This window comes from Saimiri boliviensis, chromosome 11 (genome assembly GCF_048565385.1).
Source record: "Saimiri boliviensis isolate mSaiBol1 chromosome 11, mSaiBol1.pri, whole genome shotgun sequence".
Taxonomy (NCBI): domain Eukaryota; kingdom Metazoa; phylum Chordata; class Mammalia; order Primates; family Cebidae; genus Saimiri; species Saimiri boliviensis.
Genome location: NC_133459.1, coordinates 65014767 through 65040414, shown reverse-complemented (window position 1 = coordinate 65040414; position 25648 = coordinate 65014767). Strand labels below are relative to the sequence as shown.

Sequence of the window (25648 nt, the reverse complement as noted above, 5' to 3'; positions counted from 1 at the left end):
AATCTGTGGAAGTGCTATGACTTACAAATCCTTTAATAAAAGAAAGGGTAAAAGATTTTCTGCCACATTTCCCATCAGTGTTAACACAGAACCCTCAGGAGTCTACTGCCAGTCAGACCATTAGTCGCAACAAGTCAGCTTTAATAACAGGCTCTAGTGGAGGCAGAGGGTGTACAACAACGCAGTAGGATTTGCTTCCAAATCATTGTCTTGCTCTATATTAGCAGACAAAACACTACTTGTCATCCCTGCTAACAAGGAAGGGAGACCATGTAGCAACTTAACAGCAGAATCAAACTGTCAGGTTTTTATGTGAAGGAAGACAAGAACGCTACAGCTGAAGCTTCTCCAAAGCAGGCAAGAATGAAGTAAAACACAGCCATGCTACAAGCCAAGGATGCATGAAGCTGGACAACAGTTGCTTATATCTCAGTGCTTTGCATGCACTGTACTCAGTGTTTGACTTGAATCTTGACTACAGCCCTATAGGAAAGAGGTGCCATTAGTATTTCAATTTTCAGAGGAGGCAACTAAGTCTTAGAGAGGTTAAGTAATTTGCCTGAAGTCACACATTGTGCTGAGGCTATAACTAAGACCCAGAAGGCTTATTCCAGGCTCATGCATAAACACACACACACACACACACACACACACACACACACACACACACACACACAGTTCTTTCTTTATAGATGTGATATAAAATATATGTGAAATGCAATATAGCATATATTCCATATTTCATACATATTATACATGAAAGCATATATGATACATCATATATAAAATGTGATATAGCTTATGTACTGTATTTCATATGTATGCTAGGTCAATATATATCAATATAGCATACATATAATACAGAATATATATGTGATAAATGACATCATATGTATTCCATATTTTTTCTCTATTATCTCTATGTGTGTGTGCATGTGTATGTATATGTGTACTGAGATCAAACAGATATGTATTAATTGAGGAATCTTTCTGTTTCTAATACCTACGATAATATCAAATATACCTTAGGTTAACATTTACATATTATGTAAGATTTTCTATTAGACTCTCACGTAACATGTTACATTGCTTCAAAGTAGAGTCTATGTAGGTTCAAATGTCATTCCCTTTTCTTCCATCACCCTAACTACCAGAACATGTTTGCAATTCTAACATTGTTTTTGCTACAGGATGCTTTGTATAGGAAGTGCCAAACTTTTCTACTTCTTCTATTCTTCTGTTTCTTGTGAATTCCTAGAAGGCAGACGTCATATGATTTTACCTCCATAATTCCTGCACAGGCGCTTTTAGCTAAGAAGAGCTCATGGACTGATTGCGAAGCACAAAATGCAGAAAAATGAGTGAATATCCTTTAACTTTTCTATTCTGTTTCTCACTTTCCTGCTCTAGGGAACTATTTAACTTATGCCTCAGGTTTTAAAATTGCCCACACATAGCAACCTTTCTTTTTGGGGGACTCAAGACTTTCTGCTGTTCTTGTTAGTTCCCCATTTGATTGCTTTAGTCATATGAGAAGTCTCGTTACTGAATCTACTTTTGCACACAGGGAAGAGCAGCTGACTGTCAGTGTTCTCCTCTCTGGAGAGAGAACGACTTCAATCTTGAGCAAAGCAACTGCTGCCCAGTGTTTATTTTAAACCTATTGGATTGGGTTGATTTTCTGAATGTGAGAGACATATTCAGAAACAACTTTGTATTTTGTGCCATTATAAGAAATTACATTGTCAGTCTGATAGAGACACAAGAAACTTCTAAGCACAGTCACCACCAGACACTCAAGAGGCCACTTTAGAGATGAGGAAAATACCAGAAAACAAATGCATCTTGGATGCAATATCTTCTTGGTTTCTTCCTTTAATTCTTATTTAGTTTGAATGCAACCTCAAAGTATGAATAATTTAGAACCTTTCATATACATAGTACTTTATGAAACAAAAACAGTGCATTTTATCTGATTTTCCGAATTATCCTGTCAGATGGGTATTACGCTTTCTATTTTAAAGATGACAGAACAGAGACTCAGTGACATTAAATACTCAAGATCACTTGGTTATTGAGCGGCACAACCAAGACTTTAGTATCGTCGTGCTTAGGAACATCAGTTTTGTGACGTAATAGTAACTCCCTTTGACTTATTTAACCACTGACTAGCTGTGTTATCAGTAACTCCCCTCTAACTGATTTAATCACCAACTAGCTGTGTGATCTCAGAAAAGTTACTTAAGGGTAAAATGTGATTAACAATAGTACCCTCTTCCTAGGATTGTCTTGTGAATGACATGAGCTTGTGGATATGGAGTAACTAGCTCAGAATGTAGCCCATGCTAAGGGCTCATCAGCGATACACTGCATCAGCATTACTGGTAAAAACAGTAGCACCCTAGATATGCTGAATCCAAGCAAAATGATATTTTCATCAATCAGGTACTCCTTGCATGGTTATGTGCTTGGGATAGAAGGCACCACCTGCTCTCCAGCTTTCCCATTAGTAGAATCCTAACGTGAATTCTGTCCATTTATGAATTCCGTACATATGAAATTGCATATGTACAGGATTCCTCCCTAGAGGCCTATTTATTCAATTTTGGCCAAGATCTCAGACCAGAAAGAGGGGACACTTTGCTGGCTTTCTGTTCTATCACCAGCATGACAGTTGTAAACTAACCATGAATGAGAAAGGACAACTGCCTCAGAGAGCAGGAAACCAAATATGATCAGCATGCTGGTCAATCTCAAAACTTTCAGAATGAGGCAACTAATTTATTATGAAGAGGTAAAGTATACTACTGTTCTCAGCAGGACAGCCTGAGAGAACATTTTGCAGGTTCAGCTCTGCTTTAATCTTAACAGGTTTAGGCTATTAAAAAAAAAAAAAACTCTCTGTGACCTTCAGTTTTTTTAACAGAATGGATTTTTCATTTTAGATATACAATACAGTCCACATACAAAAACTCAGAATAGCTAGGGAAAGTGGTTTTAATATTTCTAATGAAGACAGCCTTGTAAAACTGCTTTTAATATTTCTGTATTGTTTCCTCAACCTGGTCATATTTAATGCTGTGATTTGCAGAGTGGATACTTAATAATTTTCCTGTTATTGATTGAAAGGGGCCTTCAGTGGGGTAAGTACTATTAGCAAACATGTCCCACTTGAGAATAATGTGAAATTAGCAGAGGCATTGCTTCCCAGAAAAGTGGTCACATCTTCCAGTTTTCCGTTCTTTAGTGACTCTCAAGTGAATGAATTAGTATTCTTATGACTGCGTGTAAGTAATCTGACCTGTTAATTTCTTACTTTATTGCTATGTTAGGGTAAGGAAAGTTGAATGTTCTGTGACTATAATTGTGACTTGCCAATTACTAAGTAGGGGTATTTAATAATCTGCTTAAGAAGGTCAGACATTTAAAATGCCCAAGCATTTATTTTTCTTCACAGAGATAATATAACTCCAAAGAGAAAAAATGTAGCTCCTATTATGCAAATGATTAAGGTCCTTTCAGAAACATATTTTTCCTCTCTGGGATCTCATCTGGATAATGAAAAGAACATGAATGTCTCCATCAGGGTTAGTGGACTGAGAACAGGAAGAATATGAAAACAGAGGTCTCAGTGGGATCAAAGGGTGGTTAATAGGTACAAAATTACAACTAGATAGGAGGACTAAATGTTAGTATTCTATAGCGCTGTAGGGTAAACAGGGAAAACACTAATTTATTGCATATTTTCAAAAAGCTGAAAGAGGATTTTGAATGTTCACAACCCCAAAAATGATAAATATTTGAGATGATGGATATGCTAATTATCCTGATTTGATTTTTATGTATGCATATTACACATGTATTGAAATATTACTTGGTGTCCTGCAAATAGGACAATTGTTAGCTGTCAACTAAAAATAAAAGAGAAAAATAAGGTGTAGTATCAGGAAATTAGAGAGCTGGAAGTCTAGAAGATTAGGGCCAAACCTTTGTTGCAAGGACTGATGAGATTATGTATGTACAGTAGGGTGAGGTGGTGGAGCAGAGTGGCCTCTGGCTAGGCGGCCAGAGTTTAAATCATTACTCTGTCTCTTTTATTTATTTATTTGAGATGGAGTCTCACTCTGTTACCCAGGCTCCAGGGCAGTGGTGCAATCTCGGCTCACTGCAACCTCCACCTCCAGGATTCAAACGATTCTCCTGCCTCAGCTTCCCAAGTAGCTGGGATTAAAGGCGTGTTCTACCACGCCCAGCTAATTTTTGTATTTTTAGTAGAGGTGGGGTTTTGCCATGTTGGCTGAGCTGGTCTCGAACTCCTGACCTCAGTTGGTCCACCCACCTTGGCCTTCCAAAGTGCTGGAATTACAGGTGTGAGAAACCATGCCCTGCCACTCTGTCTCTTTTTGACTGTGTGACCCTGTGAAAATTACTTATATCACCTGAATCTCAGTTTTTTTATTAGTGAGTTGTGCAGGTGAAATGAGATAATAGATGGAGATGCTTTATACATAGTAAATACTCAGATGTTGGTTACTCATATTCATTATTATTTTTATTTTATTTTTAATTTTTCAACCTCAAATTCCCCAATTTAAAACTGCAACCCTCATTATGCTTCATTCTCCTTTCCTATTGAATAAAATTACCGTATTCATACTATATATCTTTTACTTATTTATCTTTTTATTTTTAACTTTTCACAGTAGAACATAACCTCTGTGATGACAGGGATATTTTTCTGTTTTGTTTACTACCGGGGAGTGCCCAGTGCCAGTACCTAGTAGGCAGTCACTTAATATTTGTTGAATGAAAGAATATTGCTTCATAAAGTCCCTCGTGCACCAAAAGGGTGGCAAATCGTTCATTATGAAACAGCTGAAATGAGACTTGCCAGTGGGAACGATTTCCAGGGTGTGGCCAGAGGTGTGGAGTACCGAGTCAAGTGGAGAGAAAGCCTGAGAAAGCTTGCTGGAGAAGACATCAAGAGACTCTGGAGCCAGTATGTGGGACGGGTCACACACATACACTCCATGTCACAGGATGATGTTGGGAAGTGAGGTGGCCCAGAGGGTAACATGCAAACTGCCAGCATCTCTAAGATAAATGCAGAGGACTGCTCTGCAGTCAGCTGTTAACAGCAAGAAGGAGTGGAAGATCCTGGAATTATCAGACAGCTGCTTTCACAATCAGGGAGGTTTTGGAAGTAGCATTAGGGATCTGGGGGAATCGAAACACTGCCTCCTAGTCCCATGATGAACAGTCCATGGAAGACTGAAGAGAGGTCTCCATGGAGAGTGCTATGGAAATGATGGCTCCCAGTAGAGCCAGGATTTCTTCAGGAAACGGGTGGGTAAGTTCAGCTGAGAGACTGAAATGTACAGAAGGGGACTGTTAGGAATGTGATGTTCCCAGTGGGAATGATGGGAGAAAGACCAGTGAACAGAAGCACAGAGCAGTCTAAAGATGAGCGTGTGTGAGATAGAAGAGGCTGTATAAGAGGCTGTATGATAGAGCTGATAGTCCCACACGAGGCCACTGAAGAATGGAAGGTAGCAGGTTTTTGTTCATTTTTCATCACGACATATAAGATGATTTTGTAGTTAAAAAAGCTAGCCAAGGAGAAGTGCAGCACATTGCTGAAAACATCTCAATGTTCAAACACTCTGGGGAATTGCTCAAATACCTAGCAGTCGTATCTTCTATTTAATATTTGTCATGGAAATATCTTGCCCTCCCACCTCAGAATACTTGATAGCTTCAATAGGATACAGTCTTTGATGGATTTAAAAAGTGATCGCCATTTGCAACCTTTCCTGTTTTTTTTCCCCAACTTAAAATAAATTGAATTTCAATTATTAATGAATATTTCAGTGAAGCTGTTTAAAAAAGTAAAACATTTGGAAAAGCACTGAGTCTCATGAATTAGAACCACTAACAGTTTTCTATCTCTATTATTAAATTTGGAAGTGTGAGGCACCTCATGTTATCTTCAAATAAACTCATATGCCAATTGATTACTTTGTTGATTCGTTGGTCAGTAGCTCAAACATTGACTAAAGTGAAAATGATGTCTAAAGCGACAATGATGTCTAAAGCACTGTAAGAATAAAATGATGAATAAGACAGTAGGGTTTCGAACACTATAAAAACACTATTTAGAAGTCAATAAATAATAATTGAAAAGCTATTTGGAACTGATGGCCACTTTGACATGGGAATCTTTCTTCTTCTACATTCGGAGAATGAAGAATTGAAGATAATGGTAATTAATACTAATAGTAACAAATGTGGGTAAAACCAGAGTGTCCTAGAAGAATATGTTAGAAATCCTACTCAATAAAACATGTTGAAGGAAAATGTTTTTGAAGTGCAGAAATGTAGGTGTGGTCACTATTCTCAAGGTAAATTAAAATGTCACCATTTCTATATCATTTCATCATCACAGCAGAATAAAAAAAATTATTCTTGGTTTCACTAGCTAAAAATATCCAAGTATTGAAAACAAATCTCCATTTAAAAACTATAGCTATTTTTGCTCAGGTAGTAAGGCTTCATATTGTTTCTTCTAAGGCTTCCCTTGAAGTGCATTTCAATATACTTTTATCTGCATAAACATTTTTTAGCAAGAGAAACAGTGACACCTACATTCATGACATGGCTATTCACATACTCTTTCAAGAAGCGTCATTTATACTTAATCTTGAACAAAGTCCAAGATTAAGATAATACAGTACTAGAGATTCCAATTAATTTTTATTGAAACTCTTCTTGCATGATTTCTCTTGGCCCAAATTGAGAAGCTTAAGGAATTTGAATCTAACTAATTAAAATGGCAATATTGCCAACTTTAAATCCCCAGAAATCTACTGACAAATATATTTTCACAAAACATGATATGCTATTCCACACATTTATTAAATATTTACATTTGATTGAGAATATGTATTTTTAAAACAAACTAACAACCAAAAATGTCTTTAGATTGGTTTCTTCAAAAAGGGTCTCTGTCTCTCAAAAATGACCCACAATAAAGTATAAACAAATAAGCCAGCATATGCGGTAGCCAAAACACAAAACAAACAACAAAAAACTGTCAGAGTTGGGTTTTTTTTGTTTGTTTGTTTGTTTTTTTTTGAGCCTCAGACAATCATTTGAGGGTTGTCAAAGTGCCTTGCTTGATTTCCTAGTTAAAAGAGGGTAAACTACATCATCTGCTGTGACCAGCTGGAACCAAAGCGCCTTTAAGTATACAGGGAGTGCTTTCCTTCAGGATTACCACCCTATGCAGCTGTAAGTTCAACACGCTGATTAGTAAAAAAAAAAAAAAAAAAAAAATACTTGGCCCTTATTAATTTCATCTAATTCTAAAAGAAAGTTTAGGAGGTCACAAGTTGTGGACTTTGCATCTTGGTCATCACAAAATTAATAACCCAAGGCGATGATGTCTTTGACTTCATGTACAGAAGATACATCCTCTACTAAAGACTGCACATTCACCCGTCTTTTACCCAAGCCAGTTTAAGAAATCAGAATGTTTGCGAAACTGGAAATCAGATTATCTTTCCTACTACTACCCAAGCTACTTCTGGGTAAGTCCTAGCTAAGAACTTCCATCTCTACGACTATCTTGCCAGCAAAATTCATTGTTGAGGGAAAAAAATCCACAACTCTACAAACTATTTATGTATATCAGCCATTCTAAATTTTAAAATTGCATGAAAACACACACTCAAGTTATAAAGATTCTATTTTGTTTTCATGAAACACAAAGACAAGTTCAATATTTAGATTCAATTCTAGAGTGGAATGCTTTTTGGCCAACTTTTGACCCTGGGATAAAGGTAGCAATTTAAAATCCTGGAAAGTAGGGTCTTATGTGATAAATTTTTATGTGTAAGATAGCCCATAAATTAAGTTAAATTACTTAACTTCTCCCCCCGCCCCACCACCATTAGTTTAAATGGTCTATTTAGTCAAACGACTGGCCTGTTAAGATGATTTAGAACTTAAATATAAAACAGAAGAATGCTTATCCTTAATGCAGAATATAACAAATGATCAAACATTGAGGTTAGATATTTGACATCATATTTCGGTATATTTTCATTAATCTTCTAAAATGGCAAGTCCAGCAATAGTTGTCCATTTTACTGCGGTCACCTCACTGCAATTTCAGGAGATGCAGATCAAACTTAGTATTATACTCTTTTTTTCTTTTCCCAGTTTTTCTCATCTCTTATACAGCATTCCTTGTCATAAGAATGTATTTACATATTTAGATTTTATAATAGTGGAGGTTGCATCTGAAATATTAATTATCCAAAACAAGTTAAATGCCAATACCAACCAAAAATGTCATGTCTGTTGCACTGCATTTGCAAAAGAGTTAGGAAAGAGCCCTGGTTGACAGAGTTAAGTTCCTTGGCCAAAAAAGGTGTGTTTTGTTTTGTTTTCAATTGACCACAGTTAATTAAATAACCAATATTAACTGCAAATTAGCTTTAATTTTTTCAATGTGAAAAATTGAAGATCATATACTAACCAAATTCATGTAATATTTCCTTTAGTGTTTAGCATTTTCTAAGTAGCCATAGCATTTTCATATGGAATGTGAGACCAGAACTTTGGAAGAGAACTGGGATTTGGAGATGCAGATGGGAAAAGAAGGATGGGGAGTATAGATTAGAATCTGGTATGCTATGCACTACTTACCTTCAAAAGTCAAATAAAACTTTCCTCTGTCAAACCAAACGAGGGAAGGCTGTTCATTCTCTGTATGGCCAGGAGTTGAAGCGGGATGGGAAGGGTTAAGGAGAGGGAGAGAGAAGGACACAATGTGAGTTACAGAGCAGGTTATTAATCTCACTATGGGGAAGGGTGGAGGCACTACATGCCATTAGCGTGCAGGAAAAAGGGAAGGCTGGCAATCTACGCATTTTTTTTCTTTTTTTTTTTTTTTTTTTTTTTAGTTCAGGAAACAAAAAGCAAAAGCAAAGCTATGGAGGCCTAAAGGAATGGGCACGTGTTGGTGGTCGCTTGATACTTGGTGCTTGTGTGCATGGAGTGGAAGTCTTCCTGGCCATGCAGGGGCGTCAGCGTATTTTAACTGCACTAATTTGGGCAAACTGTCATTCAGCAATGGCTGTATCCATTTCATCTTCAATGTCATCCCCTTCTATGTTTCCAGAAAGATAAACTCAGACTTATGGATTGTAGAAAACATTAGCTTAGGTTTTAAATGACAAAGCATTGCATATCAATATAAATTTCAGGGAAGATGTCACATATCTTCCATCCGCTCCCCTGGAATCACCTTAGGCATCCAGACACAAAACACCCTTTAACTATGCACCAAAGAGAAAACAAGATTACTAATGATGCTCTATTATTTTTTAAATTAAAAAGCAGTGACCGGACATGTAATTCTGAGCAGTTCAATTATTCCTTCCTCTGTAGAGTCACAAAGCAATAGCATCTCACCTTTTTCTTTTGAACCTCTTCACTGAGAAACTGTCATGCAACCTGCTGCTTTTTAATACAGTCATTTAAAAAATTTCAGTGGCATGAGTTCTATAATGAACAGTAAATATACAGGGTGCATCTGAGAGGCACTGGACACTCATGAGGTGAGGAGCATGTCCATGACATTTGTAGCATTCAGATGGATAATGGCTTGGATTTTTGAAATCTAGGTCTCTAGAGTTCACTTGGCTAGCACCATACCTGCAGGCGTTTCACAGCGCCTTTCAAACGAGGGCAGTTTGTCATAAAAAACATCATCTTCTGACACTACGAACCAAAGAAACATAAACGAATGGAAAACAAAAACACAAATACAAATCCCAAATGAAATCAAGAAGCCCACTCTACTGACTGGAACACAGGAATGACTTTAATGAAAAAGGGAAACAAAATTTAAAACACTGGAATTACGATTTCGTTATTAAAATGTGTTTTGCTTATTTTGTGATGATTCTGTGAGAGGAAATTAAAATGTTAAAAAATGCCAGAGTTTAGCATCTGTGAATTTGTCTTAAGTCAGCTCCAGGGAAGAAGTCACGTCCCACCTTCTCAGGGAGTTGCTAAAGGAATTGCAATTAATAATTGACTTATGCAAGTGTGTTTCACTCCAACACAGTTCTCAAGTGGTCAGACATATGTCCTTCAACAAGAATCTCCTGACATAGCCCTGACAGCTCAATAGGATCACTCAGCATGAACCTTCCTCCCATGGGAAAGTAGATGCTTTCAACATTACCATAAAAAAGCAACAGTATAAATCCACGGTCCCTGCATGAATTATCCCATTTCGGCCTCATCAATATCCAAATTCAATTTGCCTTGCACCTGATAGTTATAGGCTGTTAATTTTGAACAGCATTATCATAATATCATCTTTGTCTGTGGTATCCAGCTGTGGCTAAATGTCTTTGTAAGTTGGTCACAAAAGCATGAGTTGGTGCTCTAGACTTTAACCGATTTAGCTCTTTACAAGGTCTCTCTTCTCAGCAACTAACAAATGCAAGTAATTGGGATTTTGACTCTATGTGATTTTAAAAAAGTACTCAGTGCCACAGGTCTTCTGCATAATATTACAATTTTAATAGAAAATTGAATAAAATTTGCACAAAGACCAGTAAGAAAAATGCTGAGAAGGAAATGGATTAGGGTAGAAAAAAATATTCCACAACTAATAATGTTCCTTGATAAATACTCTACTAGCTTGACTCCATATTTACAATTTAATGATAATATTCCTCATTATCTCTATTGTTATCTCTGTATCTTGAAATGTCTAGTAGCTTGTTTCTTAGAATAACTTTAAGCAATTTCCCTATCCCTGTAATATAAATAGGATTTTCCCCCAAATCATATAGTAGCAGTCCTGTGAGCTTTTACTAGTGCAAAAGAACTTACTGTTCTTCATTGATTCTTTTTATTTATTTATTATTTTTAAAAACTGACATGAGGATTTTGCTGTGTTGCCCAGGCTGGTCTTGAACTCCTGGGCTCAAGTAATCCTCCCATCTCAGCTGGAATTACCACCGGATTACCACCACACACCACCAAGCCTGGCTCATTGATTCTAAACTGTGCACTTTTTCACATTCTAACATGCCTGAAATAATTAACGTAATAAAAAAGCACTTTATCTTAGCTCAACTGGCAGTTCCCCGCCTTTCTTAGTCATATACAAAATAATGGTGCATTTTTCAGTCGAGGGTGTCTTTAAACCAGTAAAAGGCAGCTGTATAGGAGCTCTTCCTTATTCGAGTGTGACAACACACAAAAAGTCCTGTTTTTAGGTGTAGCATCAGATTTGCTATTGCGTAAGCACAGTTGTCATGAGAAATTTCATATCCGAAGTCATTTAGGGGCAATTTTCTTATATGAATTGCTGTGTGGAAGGTTTAGACTTGCTCTTAAAACTTTAGTTTTTGAATTACTTTAAATTTGCCCCAATTTTGGCTCGAGTACCATAGGAAATGTCAAAAAAAGTATTGTGGTGGGAGGGAAACGTTGAGCTATCAACTTCAGAGAATTTGCTCCTGAAACTCTCTACCTCCCTCACACCATTTGACTGCATTAAGTTGACGTTCCAAATCAGTCATGATTAGGCCCTTTGGTGCTGGACAGACAAAGCGCATCCTCTCCAGAGAGAAAGCACAGTGCACAGGAAGCCTCGGGACAGTCAGTCTCCACAATATATTTACTTCAGAAAAAAGTGGCTGTCAGGTGACCCACAGCAGGTGAAAAGACAGAGCAGGAGGGTGAAGAATTCAACAGGAAGATGAACACCAAATAAACGTAACGAAACCAAACGAAATCAGTATGCTTCTCAATAATGACGCAACGTGACTATCCTCTTACATGGCTATTTTTAAAAAAAATCCACTCTGGTTCATCTTGAAAGAACCCATACTAGATGTGTTAAGAATCAAAGTTTCTGGCCAGGATTTGAGATTTCTGCAGCAGAGAGTATAGAAACATATTGCACAAAACATGTACAAAGTTCAATTCTTTGTGTGTGCTATTTTCTCTATGAACCACAGTGCATTGAAAGAACATGTGACAGGTTTATCTGAGGTCACTTGGGAGTCAGCTTTCTGAGTGACAGTTTGCTCCTACTTTCTTCTCTGACCAACAAGGCAAATCACATGAAGTAAGTAAAACAACTAATCTTGAAAAAGGGTGGCAGTGCGAGGAATGGCTTGTAGCAATCAAGGAGTATTAAAGAGATAGAGTTAAAAAAAAGACCAGGTGCGGTGGCTCACGCCTGTAATCCCAGCACTTTGGGAGGCCAAGACGGGTGGATCACGAGGTCAAGAGATCGAGACCACCCTGGTCAACATGGTGAAACCCCGTCTCTACTAAAAATACAAAAAAATCAGCTGGGCATGGTGGCACGTGCCTGTAATCCCAGCTACTCAGGAGGCTGAGGCAGGAGAATTGCCTGAACCCAGGAGGCGGAGGTTGCAGTGAGCCGAGATCGCGCCATTGCACTCCAGCCTGGGTAACAAGAGCGAAACTCCGTCTCAAAAAAAAAAAAAAAAAAAAAAAAAAAGTTACAGAACAATACAAACAAACAAAAAAGGGAAATGAGTTACTAGGCATTGGAAGGTAGGAAGCCCCAAGTTGCCCCAATTGATGTTGCAGACAGAAACAAACCTGGCTACATAAATAATGTCAAGTATCTGTCTGTTACTAACTCACATGAAACTAGGTAAGTGGCTATATTTTCACCAAACTTGAAAGGTTCTTTTGGAAGGATCTGATTAAAGATATAAAGCATGTGACATCGTCGAAATTCTCTTTGGGGGCCTTAAGAGGCACACCTTAACTTATATTTCTGTGAAAACAGGCAATTCTTTTCTCTGGAAGAGCTTCAGGCTTTGACCAACCTACTTCTCACAGGTTGTGCAGTGAGAAGGCAACTGTGCGATCTGTTCTTCCAAGAGCAGCAGAAGGAATTTATTTAGCTTTAGTTAATGATTCTCCCAAGCAATGTGGGATGGGCCAGGTGGCTTACACTATGGAAGAGCCGGAGGGGAGTTCCAACAATAAAGGAAGACCATGGGGAATGGGGATTCCATGGGAAAATGAAATGGGAAAGCCCTAGGTGGGAGACAGGATACAAAAATGAGAGAGGCGGCAGAAACCTGTCTCCTGCTGGGAGGTGGAAAAGAAAGAGACCAGCTTTGGAAAGGGGGATGATGCTCCAGGCAAAATAAAGCATTGATACCTTGGAAAACCATCTGGCTGAACAGCCATTCTCAACACTTTCATCACAGCATAAGGAAAGAGGCGCAAAAGCATTTACTGAAAATGCCACCAACTACTTATTTCTCTAGGAAAATTGACCACACATCATCAAAATGCACTAGAAAAGAATGTTGAAAAGTTTGCTCAAGTCACATGATGCCAATGTTTATACCATTTGTCAACATAAGGACAACCAAAAGTGATGAAGAAATGAAAGCTTCAAGAAAATACAAGTTCTAAATTTTGTGATTTCTGATGTGGTACATGGTTGGAATTTAAATAACATTTCCCCTTAAAGGAGACTTTTTGTTTTAAGAAATGATATCTAAATTACAAGACCGTCCTTGGCGATTTCTTCTTTATTTTTTTGAATAGCTTTGTAAGGAACACCATCAGAAAATTCCTGCAAAATACAGGTGTTAATGTTCTTGTATTTGTTTATTTGCATAGGTAAAACACTTTGCCTCCTTTGCTGAGAAGGTGGTTTAAAAAGAAGTCAGGTGATAGTAGCAAAACACACAGCAAAACAATTTCAACCAGAAACACAAGCCTTGGGGATTTCAGATCATAAAAAATAGCTAGTCAAAACCACAAACAGATTAAAAGAGAGGAGAGGATTTTTACCAACTGTGGGAGTAGTGGCTGCGCTCAAGGAATTGGTTGACGATATTGAAGAAGTGCTTTCAGCCCGCGCTAAGGGTGCTATTGGAGGAGGGCTGGAAGAATGAATGGGAGGGCTAAAAGGTCTGGACTGTAGGGAGAAGAAAAGAGATGAGAAGTTAGATACACAGGTTGCAGTATTTTTGTTTTATATTTTTAATGTCTTCCAGCCCCAGATATGACAACTTAGGTTTTTAAAAAGTAGATGACACCATTTTTACCCTGAAATTAATTATATCTATACGAGAGTTTGTGGAGTGGAAAGTTTATGGCATTTGCTGGAGAAACTATAAACCATAACATGCTAAACTATAAACTATAACATGCTAAACCCGAGCTTAGGGAAGCTGAGGTCTGTGACATGATCAGCGGGTCTGTTTTAGGACTGAACTCACATGCCCTAAGGGACTCAGCAGGTGACACCGGGTGAGAGCTCATGCTCATCTAAAGCTAGTGAAATACAAAAATACTGCACTATGCTAGTCCAGCCAAATATTATGGATGTCATCAGTTTGTGGCTCCTGTGTGCAAATGCCGAAGAAATCTACCTCTGCCACGAGTCTCTCCTAATTGTTCACACAGAATGTTTTCTGCTCTTCAGCCTTAAACACAGAATATTTTCCACTCCTCAGCCTTAAAACGCAATGCAAGAAACTTTCGCAACAAATTCCTCATGCCACTGCTCCTTTTCTGTATATTCACATAGTGTGCATACTCTCAGTAAGTCATCTGCATTCTGGGGTCAGAAGCCAGGATTCGCCCTCTCGGAGTTTTCTAACAGCCGACAAATATTGTGAAACACTTGTCTTTCTAAAGGATTTAGTGCAATTGAATGTTATTGTCGGCATTTGCATCTAACCCACTGTAGCAGAGGTGAGGGCCCAAGCATCCCATTCCTATCATTTTAGACCTTGGCTTGAAGATGGTAGAAATTTGAGGAGGGTTGAAATGTACACTCATACCACAGTGACTGTCTTTCAGATGACACCTTTTGGGGTTGTTTGTATAAGTCCTCTAAACGCTTAGACCTGAAGGCATTTGGAGCTTCTGTTTGTCATTCTCACCGTTTCTGAGCAAGCCAGGGCAGAGGGGAACATACCACATCTCCAACTCCAGGCTTTCCTGGAGGTAGCTTTGGTCGGGATGGAGGCCGGGGAGGGGGTGGAGGTGGAGTGGTACTGCTGCAAGGAACCAAAGGAGTGGCTGGTCGAGCAGGGGATGATGCACCTGAAAAACAAGCTAGTATTAAAAATGGCTGGAAACACAGGGGGTCAAAGCGCTCTTATCACAGTACAATGCCAGTCCCAGACACTTTTTTTTTTTTTTTTTGCCTTGGCAGTTACTACACTAAACACTGTAGCACTTTTTTTTCTCTTTTTTTTCTTGATAAAGAAAAAAAAATTTACTCCATTCATCTATGGTTGATGGCAGAAGCTCATTGCCTTTTGTTGCCATGTGACACCCAGTGAAAGGTAAATCCTTTGATTGCTCTATGACAGAAGGCAAAGTCTTAAGACCCTCAGCTGCGTGGTAGGTACCTTTCATTATCATCACATACACATTAAACACGTAACAAATTCTCTTGCATTTTGCATGTATTTGGAATTTGTTTATGTCCGAGATGATAATGGAAGATTAGAACACGAAGGAAGATGAATGATTTTTCCACTTTAGTTTTTCTTCTTTAAACGTGATAAGAGAATTATGCTTTTGACTGTGGTCAAATTATGAGAGCCAACTTTATCAATGTACACAAACACTGGAGGGTAAGTGAAAGACAAAATATAAGAAAATAAATTAGATGTTGCATGAATACTTTGTATTTAGAATCTTAATAGAAATGCATTGAATTTAGAGGATCTTATTTTGCAAAGGAGGCTGCTTAGGAATCTGTCAAGGCGGAGTTTGCACATGATGATTTTTGGAAGAGTCTCTTGGATTTACTTTTCTGGCTGTCAATGACAAGCGTATGAAACACAGAAGACACACAGAGGCTGGCATGCACATCAGTCAGCACACCAGTGGGGTCTCTGAATTCAGGAATCTGCCTAACTTCAGTCATATGTCTGAGATACACGGAGAAACTTGACTGAAAACTTTAAAAAAGTCAAATCAATGTTCAAACAGTTCTTGTTTAGTAAAGTTCTGACTACTCCTGAGGTTTTTGTCACTGGTTAGAAGCAGAGGTATTGAATCGTCCCAAGAAAATTCTAAGAAATCCTGCCCTGGGGAAATACCCACACATCATCCCCCACACCTGCTGCCCCATTGCTGCCCCCCAAACAACACGCCACAAAACTGGGACCTCTGGAGAGTGTTAGATTAGCATCTCAGTCTCCAAATTTTCAGATTCTCAAGAGCTTTAAAATTGAGCAGCAAAACCTATCATTTCAGAAATCTCTGTTTTAGGAGAGTCCCTGGGGTATTAAACCTTGCTCCTCTTGTTTAAACAATCTGAAATCCTGAGTGTATTTCTCTGTGCTGTTTATTCTGTGTGTAATCATATTAGTGTGAAATCCTACCAATTATTTCTTCTACTCCCTCTCTATCTCCACCTTCTTCTACTACTAGCACCCATATTCTTACTTTTTATTCTCCATTGGGTCAGGGTCTATGCTAAGCACTTCATATATATTATATCTTACCCCCCAATAAATGTTGGAGGTAGGTATTATTAGGTATCTATGTGGAATCTGAAGATCAGAGATTCAGTAACTTGTCCAATGGCACATAGGTCAAACTGTGTATGTACCTCCAAAGCCCATGCTCTCTCTTAAATGCAATCTCTTATAGTTTGAGATGGACTGTGATGTAGACTCCCACATTTTGCATAAAGTCTGTTCTTACTTTTGCTTGGCTTGCACATCTCTCTTTCAATATAGATGTTTTTAGTCTTTTGCTAATCTTCTCTTAAAAATAAATGGTATGTTTTGACAGACCCCACTACAAAGTTTTCTTTTGATTATTGTGTCAGTATATTTACACCCAGGATGTTTTCAGAAGACAGAAGTAACAGCATAGAGTAAATACATCTTTAAACAGTGAAGTCTTAGGACATTTTTTTTTTTTATGGTGATGGAGGAGTTGTTCTATTTAGCTTCATAAAACAATACCATAGGAATGGTCCAGAATGTCTATCTGTAGATCTGTTTCCAAAAATAGTCTTTTGAATCAATCTAAAAAAAGTGCCAGCTGTTTATTCTTTTCCTACATTTTCCAGAAAAAAAATTTAAAACTCCTTTCAGTGATGCCTGGGAAAGTACTAAGGAGCCATGATCAAGGCAGTGTGGAATACTAAAAAACACTGGATGAAGAACCAGATGATTTGAGTTCTGGCCTTGCTGGCCTGAAACCTCAGCTTCCTTGTTTTAAAAAGTGAGACACTGTTTCTATCTTGCAAGGTATTTTTAACAAATATAATTGAAAATGCTTATGAAAATGTTGACTATATAAAATTTTACACAAATGGAAAGTAATAGATACTGGTGATGATGATTAAGATTGTGTTTTTTGATACAAATACAACTAAAAACTTAAAAAAGTTAGTTGTTAATTGAAAATTGTTTTCCTTTATGGATGCCCCATTGAAATCACTTTTTCTGTACTGAATTGAAGTAATTGATATGTTGTGCAGCTAGAAAGACACTAAGAAAGAGTGTTTAAGAAGCAAAAGGATACTTCAGTTAAAACCCTGCTTGACCAAACCCCGAGGCTCAGCAGAGGATGTTCAGGTCCTGAGGAGTATTTCACAACTGAACTAAGTCTTCACATACTTTTGTGAAATTACCCAATCTTTTCATATTTTAAGAATGTAGATGGCTATCCTTGTGCATCTTTATCTTCACTCTTCAATTTTCAATTGCATTTTCATTTCCCCCTTAAAGAGTGTTTATTTCCAGAACAATGCTGGAAAATGATTTGGACAGCACCACTCTTTAAGGTTTAAATTAAAAAACCAAAATACATTGAGTTTTGTGAGTTAAAAAGGTTGGCAATCATCGACATGCTCTCAATCCATTTGTTGTTCTCAACCTGGTTTAATCAATTTCCTTGGCAACCTCCGAAGACCGCATATCTACAGCTGCAACTTTCATCTCTTTTTTTTTTTTTAAAGTGTATGTTGGGCTAGAGCAGTGGAAGCAGCTGGAAGAAGGGGTCAAGGCACAGCCCGTGGAATCCAATAGATCCGGGGGGGTGCAGATCCTGGCTCAGCAACTTACTAGCTTTATGACCACAGCTAAGTTACCTTTTTAAGCTTGTTTCCTTATCCACAAAATGAGGTTAACAGACCATGTCGTTGCTGGGAGAATCAAGTGCATTAAAACATAGGCACTTTGAAATATGTGAAGAGCTAAACAACCTTTCCCACATTGTGTTTCTTAGAACATCATTATACCATTTCTTTGAAAAAAACTATTAAATATACATATAAATGATTACATGCTATGTTTCTCTTTTTGATGACTAACACATTAAAAGCCCTGAAACATTACTAATAGAGCTTTATGCCATGTGAAAACGTTCTAGAACTGTTAGTAGATTTGCTAGCCACATGTAGCCACTGAGCACTTGAATTGTGGCTACGGTATGTAAAGAATGGACTTTTTACAGCAATGCTGAGCAACCAAGAGTATAATTAAAATAACCCCACGTGGCTAGGGACTACTCTATTGGACATCGCTGCTCTGAAAGGCTTGTAGTTAGAAAATATATTCGGTTAATTTAACCCCAGGTAGCTCAGACTCATTTGTTTATTGATTTGTATGTTTGCATATAACATCTTTAGTTTCCCAAGTTGGAAAATGTTGCACTGAACATTCTTTACTTCCTCCTTTCTTTCCCTGGCCCCCAAACATGGTGCAAGCCAACAAAACTCTTTCCCCCCCGACCTCTGGCATGCAACCCACATGAGAGAAGAGATAGCCTTTGCCAAGAACCAGTGTCTGCATTCCGGTTAAGTACTGTTCTGAGCAAAATAGGTATATTTATATTGATAACTTTTTGCCATAAGGAAATTGAAGTTCTTGGAGCAAATTCTTAACTTCCAACTGCTTTTCAACAGCAGGTAACTCTTCTGGTTCACAAGGTTGTCAGTACTGTCTATACTTGGTCAGTGACAGTCACCTTGCTGTGAATACAATTTTAAAAATGAATGCATAGTGATATATAATTAAATATGCTTTGAGAAGTGCAAGAAAGTTAGTTTCATCAGGCCTAATGCTATAAAAAGCAAGTAGTGAGAAGCATTGCTAATCTTTAAAACATGAGGCCATGACCTATTGTATCAATCTCAAATTTATGTTTCCGCCAGCTTGTGTATGTTCTATCAATGAAAGATTAAGCAGCAAATAAACTGGGACTTAATTAAGGAGACAGTGCTGCAGAGTTTTATTTATTCATGGGCTTCAGTGACCCAGTTCAATCTTCTACTTAGAAATCCAATCTTTTAATACTAGTAAAGTCAAGCTATTTCCAGCTCAATTATTAAGAATCAAGTCTTTACTGGTAACATTTTAAAATAATTTAAAATAAGGATATGGAAGCTAAACATTAAAAATCACCACAAAACTCTCAAATTTTCCAGAAAGAAAACGAAAGTTCCTTTCTTCCTAATTAGATCAGTGGTAAATTCAATTGAACAAGTGTCTTCGAGAGCTTTATTAAAGGTGTTAGATGAAACACAGATGAATTACCAAAACCACCTGTCCTCCCTACGCCTGGCTAAAGGTGTTTCGTTTGAGGAGAGCATTGTGGCCTACCTGTGGAGGGAGGTGGATATTCTTTAAATGTCCTTTCAGAAGACTGAGGGCCTGGATTAGGAGCGCTGCATAGAAAACAGAAGTACACACCCCTCTTTTACAATGGACAACTAATGTTTTTCTGGCTGTGTGGTTGGAGGCTTTACATACTGATTCTTTATTATCTTTATAGATTGATAAGGAGCTTCGTATCCCATAAAAGACCTAAGAAAACAATAGAGGGATGAAGATGGATGCTGTAACCCTCTAGAATTAGGGAGAGGAGCACAGAGGAGTACATTTTGAGAGAAGACTTTCAGTGATCTTATTGATGACACTGTGCAGTGCAGACAGGTCTCAGTAGTCAAATAAGTTTGGAATCTTTACGACTAAACCTTACAAAAGTGCCTGGAGAGCACACTGGTGAACAACATAGGCTCCAGATCAGACAGCTGAGTATGAATCCAGTCCATTGCCTCCAGCTTGTAAATTTGAGCAAATTACTTGATATCTCTGAGCCTCAGTTTTCCCACCTGTAAAATGGGAAAAATAACAGTATCTACTACATGGTGGTGTTGTATGAAATAATGTACAAAAAGCATTTAGGCCAAAAAGCAGATAAGGCTGAGCGCAGTGGCTCACGCCTGGAATCCCAGCATTTTGGGAGTACGAGGCAGGTGGATCACTCGAGGCCAGGAGTTTGATCGCCAGCCTGGCCAATATGGTGAAACCCTGTCTCTACTGAAAATACAAACAAATTAGCCAGGTGTGGTGGCATGCACTTGTAATTCCAGCTGCTAGGGAGGATAAGGCAGGAGAATCACTTGAACCCACGAGACTGTAACCCAGAGGTTACAGTAAGCCTACACGGCACCACTGCATTCCAGCCTGGGTATCAGAGCGACTCTCTGTCTAAAAACAAAGCAAAACAAAGCAACCGAACAGCGTGGTGCCCAGGACAAGAAACTACAGTTTCTATTATTTGCAAAGTAAAGACTCCCAAAGGTCCTATGGTAAAAATACCTGCTGATATTGAATAGTTTTCCTTTTGGGGGGATGAGGACCTGGGGACATACGCACCTAATGATAAAAAACACTGGTTTTGTGTGCAGTCCAGGTGAACACCTAGCCCTCTTGTTGACCACCATGGATGCTCTCACTTTAAGCACAGAAGCATTTGTAATTTCTGTCTCTTACTAGATTTAAGTACCTTGTGCTTTACTGCCTCTTTCACATCAAATGCAAAACAAATACATGGCACCCCCCCGAAGGTCCCTAAACTGAACTCACGTGCACAGGAAGGAAAGCACTGGGGGCTGTTGTCAGACAAATTTGGGCATCAGTGGAATAAATGATATGGGGGAAGATGCATTTGAAAATCTTGATATTGCTTTGGTGTGCATGGCAGGTGATCCATGCTTTCATTATTAAAAAACACAAAATGAAGCTTCAAATCAGAAAAACAATAAAATTCAATGTCAGAATCGGCAGACTCCATCACCTGTCACCACACTTAGAGTTGACCTCATAGCCTGATGAGTGTGTCAAACGGTGAGAACAGAAAACAAGTTTGTCTTCAGTGACAGCTTGATTAGATTAGGGTTGCAGTATATGTATCCCTTTTTCTTCTTTTGTCTTTTCCTAAAATATCCTTTTTAAATCTTACATCTTTTCTTCTAAAGAAATCAGAGGGGTTAACACAGTTCTCCCACAACCAAAAAAAAAAAAGAAAAGAAAAGAAAAAAAAAAAAAAAAGAAGCCCATTCACCCTCTCCTGCCTGCCTACATATACACACAACACACTGAACCACAAAACCTAGTGTCCTTGTGGAGGCATCCAGCAAGGAAATCAGACATTTAACATGAAACCCACTCTCTGTGAAATCTGTCTTCCTAGGACTTTCCTGAATTCCAAACAATGGCATGACAGCTTTGTTTTAGAAATCGAGACCTCCTAAATGCAGGGTGGACGGCAGGGCACACCTAAGGGCTGGGAGTGCAAGGCAGAACACATCCACAGACTGGGACCATGACTGCGAGCATCTGATGAACTAGGACATGCTGTGGGGCCACAGGGCACCCAGACCAGAGGCATGAGGGCTGAAGCTCTGAAGCCGGCTGCCAGGCAGGAGGAGGGTGTTGCTCACACTGCAGCAGCCACGGCCATTCCCGGTCACACGAAGCACACTCAAGCATAAGACATACCACTGGTGGTCCCTGTACCAGGGCCTGAGCCAGGTCCGGGGGACGAAACCACAGTCCTGTAGGTGGGTGGTGGTGGGGGAGGTGGAGTTGCTCTCTGTCCCAACCCAAAATCTTTAGGAGATGAGATTGTTTCTAAGTAATCATCTTTAATGAAGGTCTGCTCAGCGACTTTCTTCTGGACTTCTTCTAAATTGAGCGGCGATGGTATATTGCGAGGAGGCCCAGGAGGCCCTGGGGGGCCCGTGGGACCTGGGTGGCCGGGAGGGCCTGGAGCTGGGGAGTCAGCTGGGTTGTCTGGTGTAGCTGGTGGGGACACCACTTTTTCCCTTGGAGTCAACTCCGGAGTCACATGTTCCGGAGATGTATCAGAAAAATGGACCCACTTTTCTTCAGCATTAACAGCAACAGACTTGGGGGACAATACTGGGCCAAAAATGCTGTCCAAGTCATTGATGGATGGTAGTTTTTCAATTTTGACCTCTGTGGCTGACTGGTCATTTCCTGTGGTTAAAGTAGTTGATTTTAAATTTCAATTGACTTATGATTTGTGTGGGGAGTGAGGGAGGGAGGCAAAGATTGGAAAATACATTGCTGTGTGAGGTGCCTCAGTGGGCATACTTCATGATGTAAAAATATCTTTATTGGATTAGGAGCTGAAGGTGAGGGGAGAGATCTCCCGCTCCGTAAAGTGAGCATCATATTTTTATGCTATTATTTACTCTTTTTTGCAAGCTGAGCACAGCTAGCTACTTTTACCGTCATTTAAAGTGCTGTGCATGATACTGCTCTCAAAGGCTGCCCACAGGTGAACACAGCGTGAACATTTTGACAAGGCAGTGCTAGATTCACAGAGAATTACAGGCTCTGGGACTTCTCCAAAAAGCAAGGTCCAAAAGCAAGGTCCCTTCTGAAAATCTGGCCTACTGAAATACACATCACACAATATAAAAAGAATTGAGAAGTGAAAGTCATCCTCATATTTTATAAAGATTGTCTACTCCAGTATACTAAATCAAGACTTTGGTGAAACTGATTATAATGTTCATTAATTAAAAAAAGTAACATCATATTTAGCTGCATATCCTTAACCTTAAAAACACCAGAAACACAGTACAAAGATTAAGAAGTTATCACCACAAAGATACAAATACAGATATACACACCCCATACACAACACACACACAGATTATTGAGGAGGCATTTGCTACTTATTAGAACTGTTACATATCTACCTGCTTAATAGGGAAGAAAATAATTTAAAAATTTTTTATAATTTCTTTTCTCATTAAGTCTAACCTGTCAACATCACAGGCATAACTGATATTTAGTTATAGGATATCATGATACCGAAAAGTCTCTGTTTTGCTGAAACATCAGCATCAGCTATTCTTTTTAATTCATAGCAATAAGAGAAAAAATTAACTATCTTCTACAGCTCTGTATGAAGAAATGCACTTTTTAAAAACTGAGATTATTCACATTAGAAATTGTTACCTAAATAACTGAAAAGCAAGAGCAGAAGTCACTTTATCTTTATATAACTCTTGAACTAGATGAACTGTCTTAGTATTTCTATATTTCTGATTTAAAAGGAATTAACTTTCAAGGTTCCAAGGCTACAGATAAATGGGGAAGCATTTTGCATGGTCCCCAATATTTATAATCTTGTGCTAGGAGGTGTATTTATATCTAACACAATTCGTGGAAATACAAGGGGCCAAAATGGCTTGAACCTGCAAACATCTTTACTTATGAAGCTCTGGATGACTCTCTATTGGGTTTGAGTCAATATAAATTTCATAAATGACTACATCTTGCTTTTGCTTTTGTTGATGAATGCCCACTCTGCAGCTATCAAACTCACCAGGCTGCATAAAAGGATGAAGCTGCAATAGAATTCCGAAAGTGATAAAGAACCACATTCTAAGGGCCCAGGCACATAAAACAGCTATTACTATTTTTGATTTGCTAGTCCAGTAAGACTTGGCAGGCTATAAATTGTATGAATACATAGCATTGATTTTAATAGATGATAAAGGTGTGCCTTAAGCATTATCTGTCTACAGGCATGTAGCAATTTCTTGCCATATTTCATAATCTTTATATAGCTCTTTGCCATGGGGTAATAAATACTTGAATGACCACTGGAAAAAGAATTTCACCACCACCAGTATGCTGCACACCCTGGGAACCATTTTATGTCTTCATAGACTAGATAGTTTTAGTCTCAGGAAATTGTCTTGAAAGAATACCAATTGGGCTTGAAGACTATGAATTTGTAAATCATTAAAATGAGATCCAAAGAAGTGAGGGGTTAATTAAACAATGACTTTTCATATAGAGATTTTTTCCTTTCATTTTATAAAATGGCCCTCATTCAACAACATTATACCAAGGAAAAATTTAATTGAGAAATTATTACTAATTTGTGTGTGTGTGAAACCTGGCAGTCATGCTTTAAAATAAGTCTGCATAAGAAATTCTAATGGAAGCAAAACTAAATTATGACACTGTAACGTTTTAGTGTAGCCTACAGTTTTCGGCACATCAAGGGCATGTTTGTCTGGGTCATTGCTCTATTCTATTTGACACGCTATCCCAGAACTGAAAAAACAAAAGCTTACCTGGTCCAATTGTTAAGGGGGATCCTGTTCGGGGTGGGGTAGCTGGTACATTTTTTGGAGGCAGTGGTGGAGGTGCTGCATAGAGATGAGAAACCAAGTATCATTGATCATGTTCTTCCTAAGTTACACAATAGTTACACACTTCAAATAAGCAGGATTTGAACTTTCAGTTATATTCCTGCTATTGGAAATGGAATAGCAATTAGTGGCCTATATAGATTTTAGTTCAAAGTCAAAGAACTGAAGCAGAACCCATTCAGATTCTTCCATTTTATGAAAATAAGAGATCATCAAAAGAATGTCGGACAATAATATCACCACTTTATTCACTTAAATATGATTCAACACACAAACCTCAAGCCACAACTAAGTCCTGCCTCCTGTACTAGGAACTAGGGTCATAGGGTTGAATAAAAATAGCTTCTGCCCTCAAGGGATTTTTTCACTGACTGAATGAAATCATGTTAGCTGACAGTAACAGTCGAGGGTTTAATTACGGACCTAACAGACTGGGTGAGGGCTCCTGTGAAAGGTTTTTAATCCGGTCAGGATTGACGGCCTGGATTGAGTCCAGAAAGATATCTCAAAATAATATTTCCTAAATTTTAGTACATTTTTAAAAGTTAGAAGCAAAGTGACCCTCCTTGGGTCAAGGAGGAATGAATAGATTCCTCTGATAAAAATTACAGCCAAAACAAGTATCATGGCCCCTACCAAGAGATCCACCCTTCCAAGCTGGATTGTCACTTTGTGGGCAAAGTTTGGAATTACTGTTTCAGTGGGTCCATTTCTTCTTCCTCTTTCTTTAAGAGTATGTTTTCTTGTCACTGGCCCTATTTGGTAGATTCAAAGCATTCACATAAATGTCATAGGCCACCCCAAAGTTTAGTTGTGAATCTGAATGCTGTCCAATCTCTCACAACCTAAATGTAGAGGGCGGCAGGTGGGCACATGGCTGGAGAGTGCCTGCTGGTTACCTTCCACCTGCCTAAATTAGGAAGAAGCTTATTCTGTCATTCCTCCCTCCTCCTCCCCTTCCCATACTTTATTTATTATTTTTAGGCAGCATCCTGTTTTTCCACACAGCAAGTATGACTAACAACCCTCATCCTAAAGCCTAGCAATATGTGGTTCTTAATCTCAGTGATGAGCTTCTGA

At 38.5% G+C, this 25648-nt stretch overlaps 1 protein-coding gene across 19 annotated transcripts in view; it reads right to left on the bottom strand.

Annotated features, from left to right (window-relative positions):
* Positions 1-25648, bottom strand: part of SGIP1 (SH3GL interacting endocytic adaptor 1) — a 219875-nt gene that overhangs the window by 42136 nt on the left and 152091 nt on the right. For 5 of the 19 annotated variants that reach the window (XM_074380982.1, XM_074380983.1, XM_074380986.1 and 2 more), the window contains 4 exons: positions 24491-24565; positions 15023-15150; positions 13888-14014; positions 8713-8772 (listed from right to left, as the gene is read on the bottom strand). In XM_074380982.1, the coding sequence (XP_074237083.1) occupies positions 8713-8772; positions 13888-14014; positions 15023-15150; positions 24491-24565 (390 nt within the window). Of the gene's footprint in view, positions 1-8712; positions 8773-9723; positions 9790-13887; positions 14015-15022; positions 15151-21866; positions 22368-24490; positions 24566-25648 lie in introns of all 19 variants that reach the window. The other 14 variants (XM_074380980.1, XM_074380975.1, XM_074380978.1 and 11 more) reach the window with 5 other exon arrangements.